Source organism: Eleginops maclovinus, chromosome 5, assembly GCF_036324505.1.
Source record: "Eleginops maclovinus isolate JMC-PN-2008 ecotype Puerto Natales chromosome 5, JC_Emac_rtc_rv5, whole genome shotgun sequence".
NCBI lineage: Eukaryota > Metazoa > Chordata > Actinopteri > Perciformes > Eleginopidae > Eleginops > Eleginops maclovinus.
The window spans coordinates 869278-888553 of record NC_086353.1 but is presented as its reverse complement, the minus strand read 5'-3'; the positions used below and the strand labels follow the sequence as shown (position 1 = coordinate 888553).

Sequence of the window (19276 nt, the reverse complement as noted above, 5' to 3'; positions counted from 1 at the left end):
AACAGCTTTTGAATAAAGCTTTTTGTTTGGACCCTTAACTGCCTCCCCTTGATTTACTGCGCTTGGGTCCTGTTTCTCAAACCCTGACATACTGCTGCAGTTTTGGGGTGCAGCCTTTCCCTCTGCTCTCACAGTGAGAGTTGTGTTTGTTTTGTTCAGTTAAGTCAAGCACACCCAATGTGGATGGAGGATTTTTGTTGCCTACTTCAGATCAGAATATCAATGCTCAGCTCAGGTCTGCAAAGTGCTTTTTTATTGGGACATTAGATGGCTATTGAACTATTCTGCTGTTCAATTGCCCTTGAGAATCATTGGGCTAAAACTGATAAGAGCTTAGTAATGCAGGTATTTGTTTTCAAAATGAAGTTGATGTTTAGGGCACATTAAGGAATTTCAGGGTACAACTGAGCAGGAGAAAGTTTTGAGACTAACCCTGGACACACTGGGCCGTGTAACTGTCCAGCTGGTCTAGGACCACCATGAGAAAAATTAGTATTCATGGAGTCAAAAGTACCCCATTGAATTTAACTGTGCTATAATCTGTCTGGCTGATGACCCTTGACTAGTAGTATATTTTCTGGATCATTTGTTTTATACTCAATGCCTGACAATACCAGTGCAGAACAATGAAGAACCTTAAAATCCACCAAATAGTGACCGTGAATACTGCTCAGCTATTTTTAAAATAATTTCCTGTGAAGATTGCATCAGAGATCAGTTTGCCTTTTATTTGTGTTTATTTTTAAATATAATTCTGTCTGTATTATGTTGGATCTGTTACTCCTGTCAGGGTTCTGTCTTCTGGTTCTTTCTCAACTTCTCTTATGTCGCCATGCCTCTGCACCAAACCCTGCTAGTTCCTTCTCTCCTCTCTGACGTCAGTGTGATATTTGTATAATTCACTTTGATTCTAGTTTCTGATGTGCTCTGTGTTTCAGTGGTTCAGGGTCAGGATGACTGGGGAGTGACTTCCACCTCTACTGAGGTCTGTGCAGTGAAAGGATCAACAGTGGAGATAAGCTGCACCTACACATACCCATCTACATGGAGAGGAAGTGTCAACACAGTAGAGAACAAAATGTGGTTAGTTCAAAAGAAAGGTGGTGAACTTGTGGATGTGACCACAGACTCAGAGTATGCAGGTCGTGTAGAGGATCTCTGTGGAAACAATATCTGCACTCTGAGAATCAGAAACCTGACAGAGAGCGACTCAGCTCAGTACTGGTTCAGGATCACAACAAACAAAACTGCATACTCGGGTCTTCCAGTCACTTTGTCTGTCACAGGTATCTGAAAATGTCCTCATTAAACATTTAACAATGCATTCAAATTCTATACATAAACATGACTGATGGTTTTTGGTCTTCCATTCTACCTTTATTCAGATCTCCAGGTGAAGGTGAGCAGATCACAACAGTCTACTCGTCTCCAGTGTCTCAGCAGTTGTCCACCTGGTAATACTTCCTACATCTGGTTCAAGAACGGAGGGAAAATAAAGGAAGACACATCTCCACATGCAGACTTCAGTTATGGTCCTGCAGACAGTTATTCCTGTGCTTTAAAGGGATATGAGGACTCCCCCTCTCCTTCAGTGTGTGAGTTTACAGTCTTCCACTGATAACATTAACATATAACATGCAGTCTATAATTATTGCACTCATTTATCTATTTACCCACCAGAGGTCCCCAGCAGACATGGCAGTGTCCAGAGACACTGAACCAGGGCTCTAGGTTTTCTGTGTGATTTTAAAATAGGTTAAAGATACTCTTGCTACGAGGGATGATACTAGAAAGGAGAATAAAAGAGAATTATGAAGGAAACGTCTTCCATGACGTAGAGATTAACACTTTCCCTCAACGTTTTTAGATTTCTGATAAAAGGATGAAATCAAGCTATCCACCCACTCTGTGTTTTACTAAACTATTGTTCATTTAAAGTATCTTCCACTGTGGAGTTAAATGTGAAATGTCTTCATGTTATCTCCTCCAGATGCTCCAAAGCTCCCCTCTGTGTCAGTGAGTCCCTCTGCTGAGATAGAGGAGGGCAGTTCAGTGACTCTGACCTGTAGCAGTGATGCTAACCCAGCAGCTAACTACACCTGGTACAAGGAGAACCAAACAGTGCATCAGGGAGCAGAAGGAAGTTATCATTTCCCCTCCATCAGCTCTGAGGACAGAGGGAACTACTACTGCAAGTCTGAGAATGAATATGGACTCAACAAGTCTTCATCTCTCTCCGTAGATGTCCAGTGTGAGTACAAAACAGAAACTAATCTGATGAGATGGAGGCCCAGCGGTAAGGGATGCATGCATTCCTGGGTCAGATGTTACTCTTTATCTCTTTACAAGAATGAAAGCAATAGCACGAGTTATTTATTTGGTTTTGTGTATTTAACAGAAAAAGATAACAATACTTTCTGTTCACAAAGTGTGGGCCATAAAACCAAAATGCAACATCTGATAAAGCTATGTTGACATTTAAAACATACATCTGATCTTGGTATCTTTTCACCTCCAGATGCTCCAAAGCTCCCCTCTGTGTCAGTGAGTCCCTCTGCTGAGATAGAGGAGGGCAGTTCAGTGACTCTGACCTGTAGCAGCGATGCTAACCCAGCAGCTAACTACACCTGGTACAAGGAGGACCAACAAGTATATCAGAGAGCAGAAGGAAGTTATAATTTCCCCTCGATCAGCTCTGAGGACAGAGGGAACTATTCCTGCAAGTCTGAGAATCAATATGGAGAGAAAAACTCCACGTTTGTATTAATAGACGTCCAGTGTGAGTAATAAACAGCACTCCTCTCATTCTAAAACAATTTATTTACAAGTAGGGATACATTTGTTGCTTTGTGCCTTGCTTGAGATAGAGTCTGGTTCACAACATGTGTACAACATATGAATAAATGTCTTTCCACATCTCCTCCAGATGCTCCAAAGCTCCCCTCTGTGTCAGTGAGTCCCTCTGCTGAGATAGAGGAGGGCAGTTCAGTGACTCTGACCTGTAGCAGTGATGCTAACCCAGCAGCTAACTACACCTGGTACAAGGAGAGTGAAGACTCTCCAAAGCTTCAGGACAGATCTTCACCATCACTGACTTCAGAGCTGAACACAGTGGGAGTTATTCCTGTGAAGCCCAGAACAAGTTAGGACGTAGTAACTCCACCTTATATCTGACTGTTGTTGGAGGTAAGTTGTATGCATTTGGCAACAACCACAAACTTAGCAGCTTTCTTATTTCAGTCACATTGGAGGCAAAAAAGAGTCTGTGTTGCAGTTCAATCCTCTCCGATGTTGGATAGGTGTTGGAATGTTTCCTTTCTATTACATAGTGAAAGGGTTATAGTCATTCAATTATGTTTTGTTCTCATTTTATCAGATGTTTTGGGGTGCAGTCTTTCCCTCTGCTCTCACAGTGAGAGTTGTCCTTGTTTTGCGTTTGTAGTTTCCTGTTTTATTTTGAAATGTCTTCCCTCTGTGTGTCTGGTCTAGTTTTACTTCCTGTCTTTGGTTTTCTTCTTGTCTGATTGTCTCATTGTTGTCACCTGTTGCCCTTGTGTTTCTGCCTCCCCTCCCCAGCTGTGTCTTGTCTTGTGATTAGTCCCTTTGTATTTAGTCCTGCTTTCCGTTGTGTTCGTTGTCAGTTCGTAGTTGTCCTTCACGTATCAAGTCAAGTATTTTTCATGTCCTGGATTTCTCTAACTTTGTATTTTTGTTAAACTGCTTTTTTATAACAAAAGCTCGCCTTTTGTTGAAATTGTTATTCCACCTCCTTGTGTTGCACTTGGGTCCTGTCAGCTTCACACCCCCTGACAGAACGAACCGTCCAAAGATGGACCCAGCAGCTGATCTATACGAGGTGACATACAAATTAATTTGTTTAAAACACGAGTGTCTATATGCCTCAAGTATAGAGGAGAGGCCATCTATCCTGTCCACGGCGCGCCAAGAAGTGACGTCAAGGCCCTGGTTCAGGGGCTCATTTCCCGATTGGGTGAAAGACTTTATAGGTGATTATGAGACCAAACCCGATTCTCGTCCTGCTAGCTCCAGGCATGATAGCCCTCTGCCCGATCCGGACATAGCTCTTTTTGTGGACCCCTTTTTGGGATCCTGCCTGGCCTTTGAAGGCCCGCGGATCATTCAACAGGCTCAAAAGAGGCGCAAGGCCAGGCTACCAGCGTGTGCTCCTGCAGCCGGGCCTCCTGCAGCCATGCTTCCGGCTGCTGTCCAGCCCACTCGAGCCTCTCCTGTCCTGTCGTCGGCCGGCCGACTCCAACCCCGCCTGCCCTGTTGGCGGCCCTGTCGATTCCATCCCCGTCTGTCCTCTCGTCGGCCCGGCACACTCCCTTCCTGCCCCTGTCGACTCCAGCCTCGCCTTTCCTGTTGTCTGCCAAGCCGACATCAGGTCCTGCTGCGTTGGGGGTCCTGTCATCACCTGGTATGATTCGGGTCCTGCCAACATCTGCTCCTGTTCCGTGGGGGGTCCCGCCATCACTCGTTACGATGGGGGACGAACCAACACCAGCTCCTGTTCCGTTGGGGGTCTTGCCGCCACTTTTTCATTTGGGGGTCCCGCCAACATCCGCTCCTGTTCCTTTGGGGGTCCCGCCATCACCTGTTCCACCTGGGGTTCCGCCAACTCCTCTCCCTGACAGGTCGGTGGTCCCTCATCCGAGTTCCCTCGCCGTAGTCTACGCCCCTGTCTCAGACTCCCACAGTTCCTCTGCCAAAAGTCCATGCTCTCTCATCCTCTGCCTTGCCCCAGACCGTCTGTCTGAGACACCCTTCTCGGTGCTCCCGGGCCTGAAAATACCAGTGCAGAACAATGAAGAACCCTAAAATCAACCCAAATAGTGACCGTGAATACTGCTCAGCTATTTTTAAAATAATTTCCTGTGAAGATTGCATCAGAGATCAGTTTGCCTTTTATTTGTATTCATTTTTAAATATAATTCTGTCTGTATTATGTTGGATCTGTTACTCCTGTCAGGGTTCTGTTTTCTGGTTCTTTCTCAACTTCTCTTATGTCGCCATACCTCTGCACCAAACCCCGCTAGTTCCTTCTCTCCTCTCTGACGTCAGTGTGATATTTGTATAATTCACTTTGATTCTAGTTTCTGATGTGCTCTGTGTTTCAGTGGTTCAGGGTCAGGATGACTGGGGAGTGACTTCCACCTCTACTGAGGTCTGTGCAGTGAAAGGATCAACAGTGGAGATAAGCTGCACCTACACATACCCATCTACATGGAGAGGAAGTGTCAACACAGTAGAGAACAAAATGTGGTTAGTTCAAAAGAAAGGTGGTGAACTTGTGGATGTGACCACAGACTCAGAGTATGCAGGTCGTGTAGAGGATCTCTGTGGAAACAACACCTGCACTCTGAGAATCAGAAACCTGACAGAGAGCGACTCAGCTCAGTACTGGTTCAGGATCACAACAAACAAAACTGCATACTCGGGTCTTCCAGTCACTTTGTCTGTCACAGGTATCTGAAAATGTCCTCATTAAACATTTAACAATGCATTCAAATTCTATACATAAACATGACTGATGGTTTTTGGTCTTCCATTCTACCTTTATTCAGATCTCCAGCTGAAGGTGAGCAGATCACAACAGTCTACTCGTCTCCAGTGTCTCAGCAGTTGTCCACCTGGTAATACTTCCTACATCTGGTTCAAGAACGGAGGGAAAATAAAGGAAGACACATCTCCACATGCAGACTTCAGTTATGGTCCTGCAGACAGTTATTCCTGTGCTTTAAAGGGATATGAGGACTCCCCCTCTCCTTCAGTGTGTGAGTTTACAGTCTTCCACTGATAACATTAACATATAACATGCAGTCTATAATTATTGCACTCATTTATCTATTTACCCACCAGAGGTCCCCAGCAGACATGGCAGTGTCCAGAGACACTGAACCAGGGCTCTAGGTTTTCTGTGTGATTTTAAAATAGGTTAAAGATACTCTTGCTACGAGGGATGATACTAGAAAGGAGAATAAAAGAGAATTATGAAGGAAACGTCTTCCATGACGTAGAGATTAACACTTTCCCTCAACGTTTTTAGATTTCTGATAAAAGGATGAAATCAAGCTATCCACCCACTCTGTGTTTTACTAAACTATTGTTCATTTAAAGTATCTTCCACTGTGGAGTTAAATGTGAAATGTCTTCATGTTATCTCCTCCAGATGCTCCAAAGCTCCCCTCTGTGTCAGTGAGTCCCTCTGCTGAGATAGAGGAGGGCAGTTCAGTGACTCTGACCTGTAGCAGTGATGCTAACCCAGCAGCTAACTACACCTGGTACAAGGAGAACCAAACAGTGCATCAGGGAGCAGAAGGAAGTTATCATTTCCCCTCCATCAGCTCTGAGGACAGAGGGAACTACTACTGCAAGTCTGAGAATCAATATGGAGTCAACAAGTCTTCATCTCTCTCCGTAGATGTCCAGTGTGAGTACAAAACAGAAACTAATCTGATGAGATGGAGGCCCAGCAGTAAGGGATGCATGCATTCCTGGGTCAGATGTTACTCTTTATCTCTTTACAAGAATGAAAGCAATAGCACGAGTTATTTATTTGGTTTTGTGTATTTAACAGAAAAAGATAACAATACTTTCTGTTCACAAAGTGTGGGCCATAAAACCAAAATGCAACATCTGATAAAGCTATGTTGACATTTAAAACATACATCTGATCTTGGTATCTTTTCACCCAGATGCTCCAAAGCTCCCCTCTGTGTCAGTGAGTCCCTCTGCTGAGATAGAGGAGGGCAGTTCAGTGACTCTGACCTGTAGCAGTGATGCTAACCCAGCAGCTAACTACACCTGGTACAAGGAGAATGAAGACGCTCCCAAAGCTTCAGGACAGATCTTCACCATCACTGACTTCAGAGCTGAACACAGTGGGAGTTATTCCTGTGAAGCCCAGAACAAGTTAGGACGTAGTAACTCCACCTTATATCTGACTGTTGTTGGAGGTAAGTTGTATGCATTTGGCAACAACCACAAACTTAGCAGCTTTCTTATTTCAGTCACATTGGAGGCAAAAAAGTTGGTTAGTTCTCTCCGATGTTGGATAGGTGTTGGAATGTTTCCTTTCTATTACATAGTGAAAGGGTTATAGTCATTTAATTAGGGCCTGAGCTCGACTCAGTCGGAGCGAAGACCAATTGAAACTTGGAATTGCTTTTATTATTATACTTCAGTCAAATGAATTGCCTTTTGGATGCTAAGGCATGCTTAACAAGTTGAGAACACACACAAAATGGCTCTATAGCGCCCCCTAATGATCATAGTTTTGTTGTGCTTTCACCTACATGTCTGAAAGTTTGTAGACATATGCAGCATGATGGGACAAACAAAAAAGTCAGCAAGAGGCATGTCGTAAATCCAACAGGAAGTCAGCCATCTTTATTTGAAGTTCAACTTTTGCCCTTTTTAAGGGTCCAAACAGAACCCATGTCTTCATACAGTTAATAGGATCGACTCCATATTTGGCCAGTACCACCAGAAGACTTGGAGAATCAAAATCAGTTGTACAATAATCATACGATCTGGCCGTGGCGTGGGCGGATAAAAACATCTCGCGCCAAGAAACAGGAAGTAGCTGGAACTCGACTGTATTTAGTCCTACAATTACCAAATCTCCCATGGGTGATCGGGGTCCCGCCCTGACGACCGCTGCATGATCAAAGTCCCTCATCTACATAGCGCCCCCTGCTGGGACTAGAAATTACAACTTTTGGAATATAAATTCCTCCTCCTCCCAGATTATTCAGATCTCTCTGAAATAAGCCTTAAGAGGTGGGGGAAGCTCCATAGTGAAGCGTGTGTGTGTCTGAAAATGACGGCTTGGCTGTGGTAATGCGACAACCATTACAATATTTTGGGGGTACTGCTGCAGTTTTGGGGTGCAGCCTTTCCCTCTGCTCTTGCAGTGAGAGTTGTGTTTTGTTCAGTTAAGTCAAGCACACCCAATGTGGACGGAGGATTTTTCTTGCCTACTTCAGAATAGAATATCATGTTCAGCTAAGGTCTACACAGATCGTATTTACTGGGACATTAGATGGTAATTGAACTCCTTCTCCTGTTCAATTGCCCTTGACAATCATTGGGTCTAAAACTGATAAGACCTTAGTAATGCAGGTATTTGTTTTCAAAATGAAGTTGATGTTTAAGGGTACATTAAGGACTTTCCGGGCACAGCTGAGCAGGAGAACGTTTTGAGACTAGCGCTGGATACACTGGGCTGGGTAACTGTCCAACTGGTTCAGGACCACCATGAGATAAATCTGTATTCATGGAGTAAAAATGATCACAATTAGGGTAACACTGCTGTATGAACTGTTCTCTGTTAGTCTGTTTCTCAGCATCATGGAAGCTACCAGCTGCTGTAACAATCCCTGTTGTTCTCCTGGCTGTCATCTCTCTCTCTGTCTTCCAGTGGATCAGGTGAGCAGATCTGTTCATCTTAATCTTTGTCTATCAAATCCTCCTAAGTCACTTTATCTGAACTCTAACATTTGATTATTTGTTTGTTGATAAACTCTCCTAACCAGAAAAAATAGGGCTTTCAGGAACTCGTCTGAACCTGAAGAGAGATTGGACAACATGAGAGCAGCTCAGCCCCTCACTAACATGGAGCCACAGGAAGTGAACGAGTATGTTGACGTCTAGTTCAAGAGTGCTGCCCTGAGGTGAGCAGCTCCTCACACAGGAACATAATCCTCATTCATTGCATTTGCATGAATATTATTACTAAGACTTATATTGTTTTTTTTTCTCCAGCCCGGAGGTCAGGACTCTGAAGAGGATCCAGCTGCATTGTACTGCAGGGTCAACAAAGCTCGATAAACACAGCAGTCATTGCAATTGACGTCTCTTTATTTCCATAACTTATTTACGCTGGCTGTTATATTTTTAGGGTATATTTCACTGGATGGGCCTCTCCAAGAATGTGCCGTAACCTATATTTGTCAGCTGCTCTTAATGACTGCTTTGACTATGCATGCTTTTTTTAATCTGCAGAGTAAGTGACTTTTCACAAGTCTAGAAAAAAGTTGATGCCATGTTTCATTTGGAATGTCTACATAATAAACACATTTAAATACGCTGATCAGCGTCTTGGTTATGCCTTAACACGAATCCCGTTTTATATCCAGGCACAATTACACTTTTAGTAAACATCAACAAGATGTAACAAGTGTTCTTGTGTTTAAATCAGATCAAAAGCCAGATTTCTGGTCACAGAAATGGATCCTCAGGAAACTTGGAAACATGTATGTTGAGGTTTAGATTTTAACTTCTCTATTTATTTATTTTCACTTTATAACATTTAGTGAAGGTTATAAATTGAAAGTGCTGCAAATCCTATTCATGTATTTCATGTTCAACTCATTACTAAACCCCATCCCTCTTTTCCATTAGCCTTCATCTTAATATCCCTCCTTTTTCTACTTCCCTTCATCACTACCTACCCTCATCCTTCATCTGTTTCTCCCTCCCTGATTCCCTCCACCCCTCCCACCCAACACAAATTTGCCCCTTAATCCCAACATCCGTTTATCCCTCCCTTCATCATCCCTTCATCCAATCTTTCCTCCATCCCTACACAATCACCCATCCCTTCCATAACTGCACTCAGACATCCCTTCATCCCTTCCTTTCTACATCCCTAACCCTTCTTGCCTCCCTCCGTTGTACGCTCATTCATCCCTTTCTACATCCCTTCAAACCTTCATCCCCACATTCATTCATTCCCAACTCCTTCTTCCATTCATTACTTCCTCCCCTCATACCCAGTCCATTACTTCCTCCCTTCCTCCCTCCCTGCATAACTGTGACCCTTAATTCCCAATTCCATTCATCCCTTTAAGTCTCCCTCAACCCTTCATCACTTTATCCCTCCCTCCCTACATCCCTTCATCCAATCTTTCCTTCCTCCCTACTTCCATATCCATTGATCCCTTCCTAACTACCATAACTGCCTTAACCCTTCATGCCTACCTCCCGTGTACACTCATTCATCCCTTTCTACATCCCTTCAAACCTTCATTCCCACAAACATCTTCCTTACATCACTCCCTCCCTTCATCCTCTCATCTTTCCCTCATTTGAACCTACACCTCTATATCCCTTTAACTCTCCTTCCCTAACTCATAACATGAGCCCATATCTAAATATCCCTCCTTTTTCTACTTCCCTTTGTCCCTTCCTCCCTTCATCGCTTAATCCGTTCCTCCCTTTCCCCTTGACCCCCTCCCTCCCTAACTTTGACCCTTCATCCCCACATCCATTAATCCCTGCATTCCTTTCGCCCTCAACCCTTCATCATTTCAACCCTCCCTCCCATTTCCATTCATCCCTTCATTTTAAATCCCTTCATCCCTTCTTCCTGTCTCCCCTCATCTCTTTTTTTATTTGGTTCATACGTTTATCTTATTCAGGGTCTCATATTCAGAGCAGGCAGAATGGCCCTGATTCAGTACCTGATGTTTCACTGTCCTCTAGTGGTGAATCCTAAGTGTGACACATTCAGGCTTCATCACTCTGAGTGCTCCCTCCACTGTCTGCTTTAAAGGGTCAGTTCACCCAGACTACAGAAACACCTATTACCTCTCTCACCTCCAGTGGTATCTAAACATGCAGATAGTTCATAATGAAGTTTGCTGCATGCTGTTTGATCAGTCTTCACATTTTAAAGTTTCTCTTTACTTAAAAGTAAGACATCTCTGCACACAGGTTTTCCAACTGATCCACCTAAACAAGCTAAAGTCATTAGACTATAGTTTTCTAATCAACATCATCATATCAAACAGTGTGTGTGCTACCAGTGTGTGAGGTGTTCATGTTGGCAGGCCTGTAAGTTCCCACGTCTCATAGTTCTGCATTTCTGAACTGAAGCAGCCTGACCACAGAGATAAGAAACAAACCAAGAACAATGATATGGCATTTTCCATCCTCTCTTATAACTAATACTGTGCTCTTCATCCTGTTCAGTAAAACTGCCTCATGGTTCACAGGTGAATGCATCCCTGTTCCTGCACTACACCTGCAGACTGTGTGACGTCCTCAGTGCTCATAGAGAGGAACTGTTTTAGCCTCATCATTTTTAATCCTTTTTCAGGCTTTTTTCAGGAGTCAGTAGTATACACGCAGCAAAGGGGGTCTTTAACCATAGTTCATTTAGTTTGAGAAAAGTTGATACTTTGTAAAACAACAACTCTTTATTGTGCAGAGGGTGTTTACTGTGGTTTGTGTCATCATGCATATTAATAATCAAAAGAGGAAGTAAATCTTTCAACAGCTGTTTTCTGCTCATTGACGACAGAGGAAAGGCGTCTTTGAACACATCGTTCCTCCTTCACTGTAAGTAGAAACAGTTTATTGATGTGATGATTCTGTAAACCTCCTGTGTTCATTATTTAATCTGACATGTTTTATAGTCTCACAGAGATGAGAGGAGCAGCTATGAGTTTAACTGCAGCAGCGAGTGGATTAGTGGTCTTCCTGCTCTCTGTGTCAGGTACTGCACATCTACACTTACATTCCTCACATCAACAGAGGGGATTCTGGGGAAATGTGGGATGGGTAAAAGCAGCTCACATGTGGGAATAAGTGGATCAGGGTTGGATGAAATAGAAACTTCCCAAATATCATTAAAGATATATATTTTGTTGGATTTGTTGAAACACGTAGATCAGCAGAGTTTGTTTTAAAGTTGTTATTTAGTGTTACTTGTGATGGATATTCAGAAACCATCTTTCCTGTGTTGGTCAGCGTCGATTCCACTTGTCTTTTGCATAAAATATCTTTGTTCAAATAACTTTTACACGCTGTAAACTGAGAATATTGTTCATGTATGACTGTTTGTCTTTGTTATATTTCTAAGGTGACCCTGGTTATAAAAATGCTCGTCGTTTTCATTAAGTTTTACTGTTTTTGAGGACATTTTGAGACTAGTCATTTCATACTGAGTTTCAACTTCTCTTTAGTCTCCAGAGCTCTGCAGCAAACCCTGCTAGTTCCCCCGCTCTCAGTTAAAAGAAGTCTTCTTCTTTTTCTTATCTGTATCTCAAGCTGCTCACCTCAGTGTTTTTCACACTTAACTCATTAGCAACCTGACCACAGAGTGAACAGAGAGGGAACTGGACATGAGAGTCACACACTATGCTAATGAATAAGACCCCTCATTATTCTCTGTTCATGTATATTAAGGACTCTTCAATCTTTGACAGCACTGACTTTGAACAGTTTGTGTTTTGACCTGGTTTCATTGGGATATAATGAAAGAATAAGTCATAAAGTGTAATTGCATCAGGTATGAAGTGCTTAAGAAGGAATTGAGATGGGAATTAAAGGTGTTTTTCTGCTCTTTCCCAGAAAAGTTTATAAAATCTACTTCATAATTGTTTGTTGATTATGAGCGACACTTTGAAGCAATTAGAAAAAGAATTTCATCATTCAAAACACCAACTTGGAAACACATAAAAGTAGGACATAATTCCCTGACAATGATGAGTATGATAAACACAGAATACAGTTATATATTTAGTTCTCGTTAGATATCGCAGTTGCATGTTTAGAATATTTCCTTTATAATTGGGGGTTTTGAGGATTATCCAGGTCACATTTCCTGAAATGATATTAGTAATATGATGGACTTATAAACTGATTGTCTAATCAAATCATTCATTCTGATTCTGGTTTCTGATGTGCTCTGTGTTTCAGTGGTTCAAGGTCAGGATGTCTGGGGAGTGACTTACTCTTCTACTGAGATCTGTGCAGTGAAAGGATCAACAGTGGAGATAAACTGCAGCTACACATACCCATCTACAGGGAGAGGTGGTGTTAACACAGTAGAGAAAACATTCTGGTTTACTAAACAGAAAGATGGTGAACCTGTAGATCTGAGAACAGACTCAGAGTATGCAGGTCGTGTAGAGACTCTCTGTGGAAACAACATCTGCACTCTGAGAATCAGAAACCTGAGAGAGAGCGACTCAGCTCAGTACAGGTTCAGGATCAAAACAAACCAAGAAGGCTTTGAGGGTTCACCAGGAGTCACTTTGTCTGTCACAGGTAACCATTTTAAATGTTAAGTTAATTATTTCTAAATGTCTGTACATTATATAAATGTATTTTTATGCATGTTTGTCTCAAAGAACATTCCTGTTCCTTCATAAATCCAGATCTCCAGGTCACATCAGATTCAAACTGGCTGTCTTGTCAGAACAGATGTCCTTATTCTCCTTATCTTTCCTACATCTGGTACAAGAACGGACAAATAATTCAGGGACAAACATCTTATTATACACAACACCAGAACAATGGAGACAGTTATTCCTGTGCTTTAAGGGGATATGAGGACTTCCCCTCTCCTCCAGTGTGTGAGTTTACTCCAAAGACTTCTATTGACATCAAATCATCTGGTGGCGTGTTATACTGAACTCTGTTGGTAATATTTCTCTCCTGATCCACTTTGCTGAAAAATAGATAACAAATATTTATTTGCTTATAATAAAAAAAGCCTTTTTAGTGGCTGTCTCCATAAGCAGGAAGCTATGATTGAACATCTCATTGAACTTCATTATAGATTACTTACATTCTAAAATAGTCAATCATGTGTCATAACAAAATCTAATCTTGAAGATGAATCATCTCCTCCAGATGCTCCAAAGCTACCCTCTGTGTCAGTGAGTCCCTCTGCTGAGATAGAGGAGGGCAGTTCAGTGACTCTGACCTGTAGCAGTGATGCTAACCCAGCAGCTAACTACACCTGGTACAAGAGGAAACCCAGCTTTAAACATCTCAATGAAGGACCACAGCTTGTCCTCAGCTCCATCCACTCCTCTGACTCTGGACAGTATTACTGTACAGCTGAGAACAAGCTGGGGAAGAGATCTACAAACATCTCCATTGATGTGAAATGTGAGTGAAACATTGTTGAAAGCTCTAATCTGTCCAGTCTTTGCATGAGAATATTTCCCTGATCATAACTACTTTCTTCAGCCCTTCTTGCTTCACATTCACACTCTGCTGTAATTCTCTAGACAGACTTCAGATGACTTTAGGAGTTCTAAAAAGTTTTAGGACCCATAATCAAAGATCTATTTAAAAGCAAACCTAGAATATTCCCTGTTAATAAACATCTGCTCAGGATACTCCAAAGCTTCTCTCTGAGTCAGTGAGACTTTCTGCTGAAATACAGCTACGGCATTTTACAATGGTCTCTGCAGTAACACACTCCTGCCACAGTCCTGCCAATGTGAAGGAGAGGCTGAATACATTATCAGGAGGAGGAATTATGAGGTGGAGTTAAAGCCAGCCTCAGTAACATCAATCCAACGAGGGATTCTCATGGTCAGGAATAATATAGGAGGTTTAGACTGTTTATAGACGGCCATTAAACAGTACTGTAAATTATTATAAATGAAACCACACGAGGCAAATCTCCTACACCAACACGTGCTTAGAGATGATGTTCCTTTAATAGAAGCTTTAATTATTTTTTCCGCAAACTGTTGAAGAAAACCCAGATTGATCCAACAAAGCAACTGAGAGAAATGTGTAGCTGTAACAGTGCACACCTTACCTGTTCTCTGTAGCTCTGCCTGCTGCCAGGAACAAACCATCTCTAGATGTTCAGATGCTCCCACACACACAACTATTACTCATTTCAATGTGTGTATCCATCCTCATGTTCTTTCATTTATGTCATCTCCTCCAGATGCTCCAAAGCTCCCCTCTGTGTCAGTGAGTCCCTCTGCTGAGATAGAGGAGGGCAGTTCAGTGACTCTGACCTGTAGCAGTGATGCTAACCCAGCAGCTAACTACACCTGGTACAAGGAGAACCAAACACTGCCTCTGGGAAGGGAAGGAAGTTATCATTTCACCTCCATCAGCTCTGAGGACAGAGGGATCTACTACTGCAAGTCTGAGAATCAATATGGAGTCAACAAGTCTTTATCTCAATACATTAATGTCCAGTGTGAGTACAAAACAGAATCAATGTGAGGTTCTGGTGATCCAGCAGTAAGGGATGCATGCCATGTAGCTCCAGAGTTCCTTTAACTGTTTAACCTTTTTTGTACAGAATATTTATTTACAAAAATTACAGAAATAAAGTGAATTTACTGCAAATTCTGTCTATTTCTTGACAGGTCTCTATAGACGTTTTGTTGCTGAGATGCATGCCATTGATACATAATGTGACAACATGTTAACATTAAAAACATCCTGATGTGAATGACACGGGTCTCTCTGAATCTCCAGATGCTCCAAAGCTCCCCTCTGTGTCAGTGAGTCCCTCTGCTGGGATAGAGGAGGGCAGTTCAGTGACTCTGACCTGTAGCAGTGATGCTAACCCAGCAGCTAACTACACCTGGTACAAGGAGAATGAAGACTCTCCAAAAGCTTCAGGACAGATCTTCAACATCACTGACTTCAGAGCTGAACACAGTGGGAATTATTCCTGTGAAGCCCAGAACAAGTTAGGACGTAGTAACTCCACCTTACATAAGATTTGTGGAACAGGTGAGTTTTATGCGTTCATCTTAAACCACAAACCTATCAGCTGGTTTGTTTCAGTCACATTGTCTGTGTAGGAGGCTGAAAAAGGAATATTTTTTCCAATGAACTTTTGTGGATCAGGATAGGGGTCCTTTTGTTTTCTTTCCAAGGAAATAATTACCCTAAAGTTCCAGATTCAGTATAGGGTGCAGTCATTCCCTGTGCAGAGTGAGCATTGTGTCTGTTTTGTGAAGCTAATGGAAAACACCTGTGCCTTCAGGCTGAGAGATAATCCACCGGTACTGAGAAGGTACCCCTAGGGGTCCTTGTCCCCCCATCAGAGAAACTCTGCTGTATGAACTGTTCTCTGTTGGTCTGTTTCTCAGCATCATGGAAGCTACCAGCTGCTGTAACAATCCCTGTTGTTCTCCTGGCTGTCATCTCTCTCTCTGTCTTCCTGTGGATCAGGTGAGCAGATCTGTTCATCTTAATCTTAGTCTGTTAGTCAGAACTAAAACATCTCTAATGTATTTCTAAGCAGAAGAAAGAGCGCTTCCAGGGATTCATCTGAACCTGCAGAGAGAGCGGACAACAGGGAAGAGGTGAGAGTCTCATTGTGTTTAAGGGATTCTTAATCGCTGCTCTTTTACATCCTTTCTCAAAAGTTAAGTTTGATCTCAATCTCTTTGATTCTCCTCTGAGAGGTGAGAACATTTCTAGAACATCCAGAAGTTCTCCTACCTTTTGTCCTTTAATCTTTTCTGTCATACAGCATCATGTTGATGAAGCAGGGATATTTAATCATTACCACAGCTGCTGTTGCTTTGGCCTGTTCTGTGCTGGCTGCAATCCTCTGTAAATGAAGTACTTATGAGTGTAAAAATGTGAAGCTGAAAGTGTTTTTATCCCTGCAGCCTCTACCTGATCAGCCGGAGGAGCAGGGTGACCTTCAGTATGACACCATCCACTTCTCCAACAGCCGAGCAGAACCTCTGTACTCCAACATGAGAGCAGCTCAGCCCCTCAGACACACGGAGCAACAGGAAGTCCCGGAGTACGCTGCCGTCAAGTTCAAGAGTGCTGCCCCGAGGTGAGCAGCTCCTCACACAGGAACATAAACTCACCACAAGATTAAAATGACTTCACTTTGAAATGAACTCATTGCTTTTGCCTGAGTATTATTATTAAGAATGACATCATTTATCTCTCAGGCCCAGAGGGCAGGACTCTGCAGAGGACCCAGCTGCGTTGTACAGCACGGTCAACAAATCCCACTGAACACAGCAGGCGATGCATGTTCTATATTTCTATGATTCTTTTACAGTCACATCTGTAATTTCCAGGTTCATTTAGATTTGTTTTAAATACATATAGGATGTGCTTCACCAAGATTGTGCCTTAGAAACAATTGTATATCTCAGAGAAACTTACATTTATACATTCAACATCAACGTTAAGCTTATTTCTTTTACTCTGATTGGTTCAGCTGCATTAGATATGAAACACAAAGTCTTTTTATTCACATTATTTAAAAAAAGACTCACTGCAGTACTGCAAAGTGCCACTAGTGGAAAGTATTTGAAGACTTAATGCATTGGTTTGTAAATATAACTTTAACATGATATTTGGGCGGGTCCACTGAGATGTGAGGATGGGGGGAGGTCTGTGTTATTACCTTACAGAAATCTATCTATGGGGGGGAGGGTCATTCATATTATACATGTTGTTAAAATATATATATTATTATTACAATTATTATTAATATCATTATTCATTTCAGTATATAATTAACTCTATGGATATTACAATTTATTTCTATTATTATTATTATTATTTTATTGTTGTAACAACTATTTATTTATATTTTAAATAATTATATTATATTTCTCATTTTCATTGTTGATATTTACTATTTTTCTTTAAATATATTTGTATTATTATTATTGTTCTTGTTTTCCACTGCCAGCTCTTTTTGTTGGAAAGCTGCAAATATTACGGAGATATCTCAACACCTACTCGGTTGATTGCCATATAATTTAGTTCATGTACATATATTATCTCACAGGTTATTTTGAAGGATATTATATTCATTACATTTTTTATATTTTATGTTCTAATCAATATCCTTTCATTAAGTACAAATATTGCTTTTGAAAAGTTCATTGGTTTTGCAAAGGAACCTCCGTTAGTGTATCCAGCTGCAGTTCCATCCTGCTGCCACTAGGGCTCAGTAAAGTATTTCACTGATAGAAAACCCTTTTCCAAGAGCCTGTGAACTTTCCCTTTGTGTGGGTACGGTCATTTTCCCCACGTTCTTTGTCTTTCTTTTTACCAGCTCCATTATTCACATTTGATAGAGTTACATTTTGTAGATTTTTAGGTATATAACCATAACAGCTCATTACAATAGTGTATCCTTCTTCCTTTGTTATAACTGTTAGTATTACTCTGTTCTTTTGCTCTGTATATGTATATTTGGCAGCCACCTCACTGCCTCTCCACAGCAGCGTTAGGGAATCACAAGTGCAGCTCTGCCACTGAACTTGTGAAACGGAGCCACGCCACGCTGCCGTAGCCACGCTACCGGAGCAACGGAGCCACGCCACGCTGCCGGAGCCACGGCACGCTACCGGAGCCACGCTGACGGAGCCACGGAGCCAAGCCACGCTGCCGGAGCCATGCTGCCGGAACCACGCTGCCGGGGCCACGCTGCCGGAGCCACGCTGCCGGAGCCACGGAGCCAAGCCGCCAAGCCACGGAGCCAAGCCACGCTGCCGGAGCCACGCTACCGAATACTACTGAATGCAACCTTCATTAACTCGGACTCTTCAATTAATACTTATTAAACTGAAATATAGAATGACATATTCAATATTTGTTCATGTATAGAAAATGAAGTCTGTTTTTGCTATTTATTATAAACTGTATACCCTCTAATAGGGCAGTGGCACTCTGAGATTCCCTTGGAATGAAGAGTGCATTACAAATTAAATGTATTATTATTATTATTATTATTGTATATCATGTGTTTAGATTATCCTTGTGCTGGTCTGAATTGATTTGAGTTAATACAAAATATGTCCATACCAGTGCCATTACCTGTGATGTCAAAATAAAACAGCTGCACTGGATGAGGGGATGAAGGGAGGGGGTGGTGAAAGGGATACATGAGTGTACACAGGAGGAAGATATGAAGGGTTAAGGATGTAGTAAGGAAGTGAATAGGGATGGAGGAAAGATTGTATGAAGGGATGTTGGGGTCAAATTTGTGTTGGGAGGGATGGGTGAAGGGAATCAGGGAGGTATGAGGGGATGAGGGGAGGTAGTGATGAAGGGAAGAGGATCTTGGGGAGGAATGACCGTGGGGATGAAGGTTAGAAGAGACGTAGAAAGGGATGAATGAGTGTATGCAGGATAAAGGGAGCAAGGCATGAAGATTAAACACAAGTGCATGTTCTTCTTAATAAACTGCTCTTCTTGCTGCTTTGTATACTATAATACTTCATTCTGACCTCATGTTGGCTAACCATGAGTCAGATTGACAACACATGAAGGGAGGTTACAGAGGTACTGCCCATACTTAGAAGATGAGAAGGAGGGATAGGACCTTCCACACTTAAGAGCCAGTTCAGTCTTTGTTCCAGACTCTGGACGTCTAGCAAAGGTTTCTACTAGTGAGCTTATTTTAGTTTCAGTGTGAACAAATCCAAACTGTAACTGGAGTCAAATGTGATGCTTTTAGTCTCTCTCAGCAGCACAGATATAA

General features: G+C 42.2%; 2 protein-coding genes across 4 annotated transcripts in view; both read left to right on the top strand.

Annotated features, from left to right (window-relative positions):
* LOC134864565 (sialic acid-binding Ig-like lectin 12) overlaps nt 1-19276 on the top strand; it is a 59759-nt gene that overhangs the window by 10423 nt on the left and 30060 nt on the right. The gene's annotated exons all lie outside the window — the stretch shown is intronic.
* Nucleotides 117-18713, top strand: LOC134864390 (hemicentin-1-like). Its single transcript, XM_063883324.1, is given in 24 exon segments — nt 117-235; nt 939-1286; nt 1386-1595; nt 1991-2251; nt 2519-2779; nt 2927-3058; nt 3061-3186; nt 5139-5486; nt 5586-5795; nt 6191-6451; nt 6717-6977; nt 8358-8451; nt 8559-8670; nt 11330-11367; nt 11445-11524; nt 12730-13080; nt 13191-13388; nt 13669-13929; nt 14729-14989; nt 15274-15534; nt 15897-15978; nt 16049-16112; nt 16425-16600; nt 16722-18713. Coding segments are annotated over 24 exon segments (4521 nt in total). The 5' UTR covers nt 117-177; the 3' UTR covers nt 16789-18713.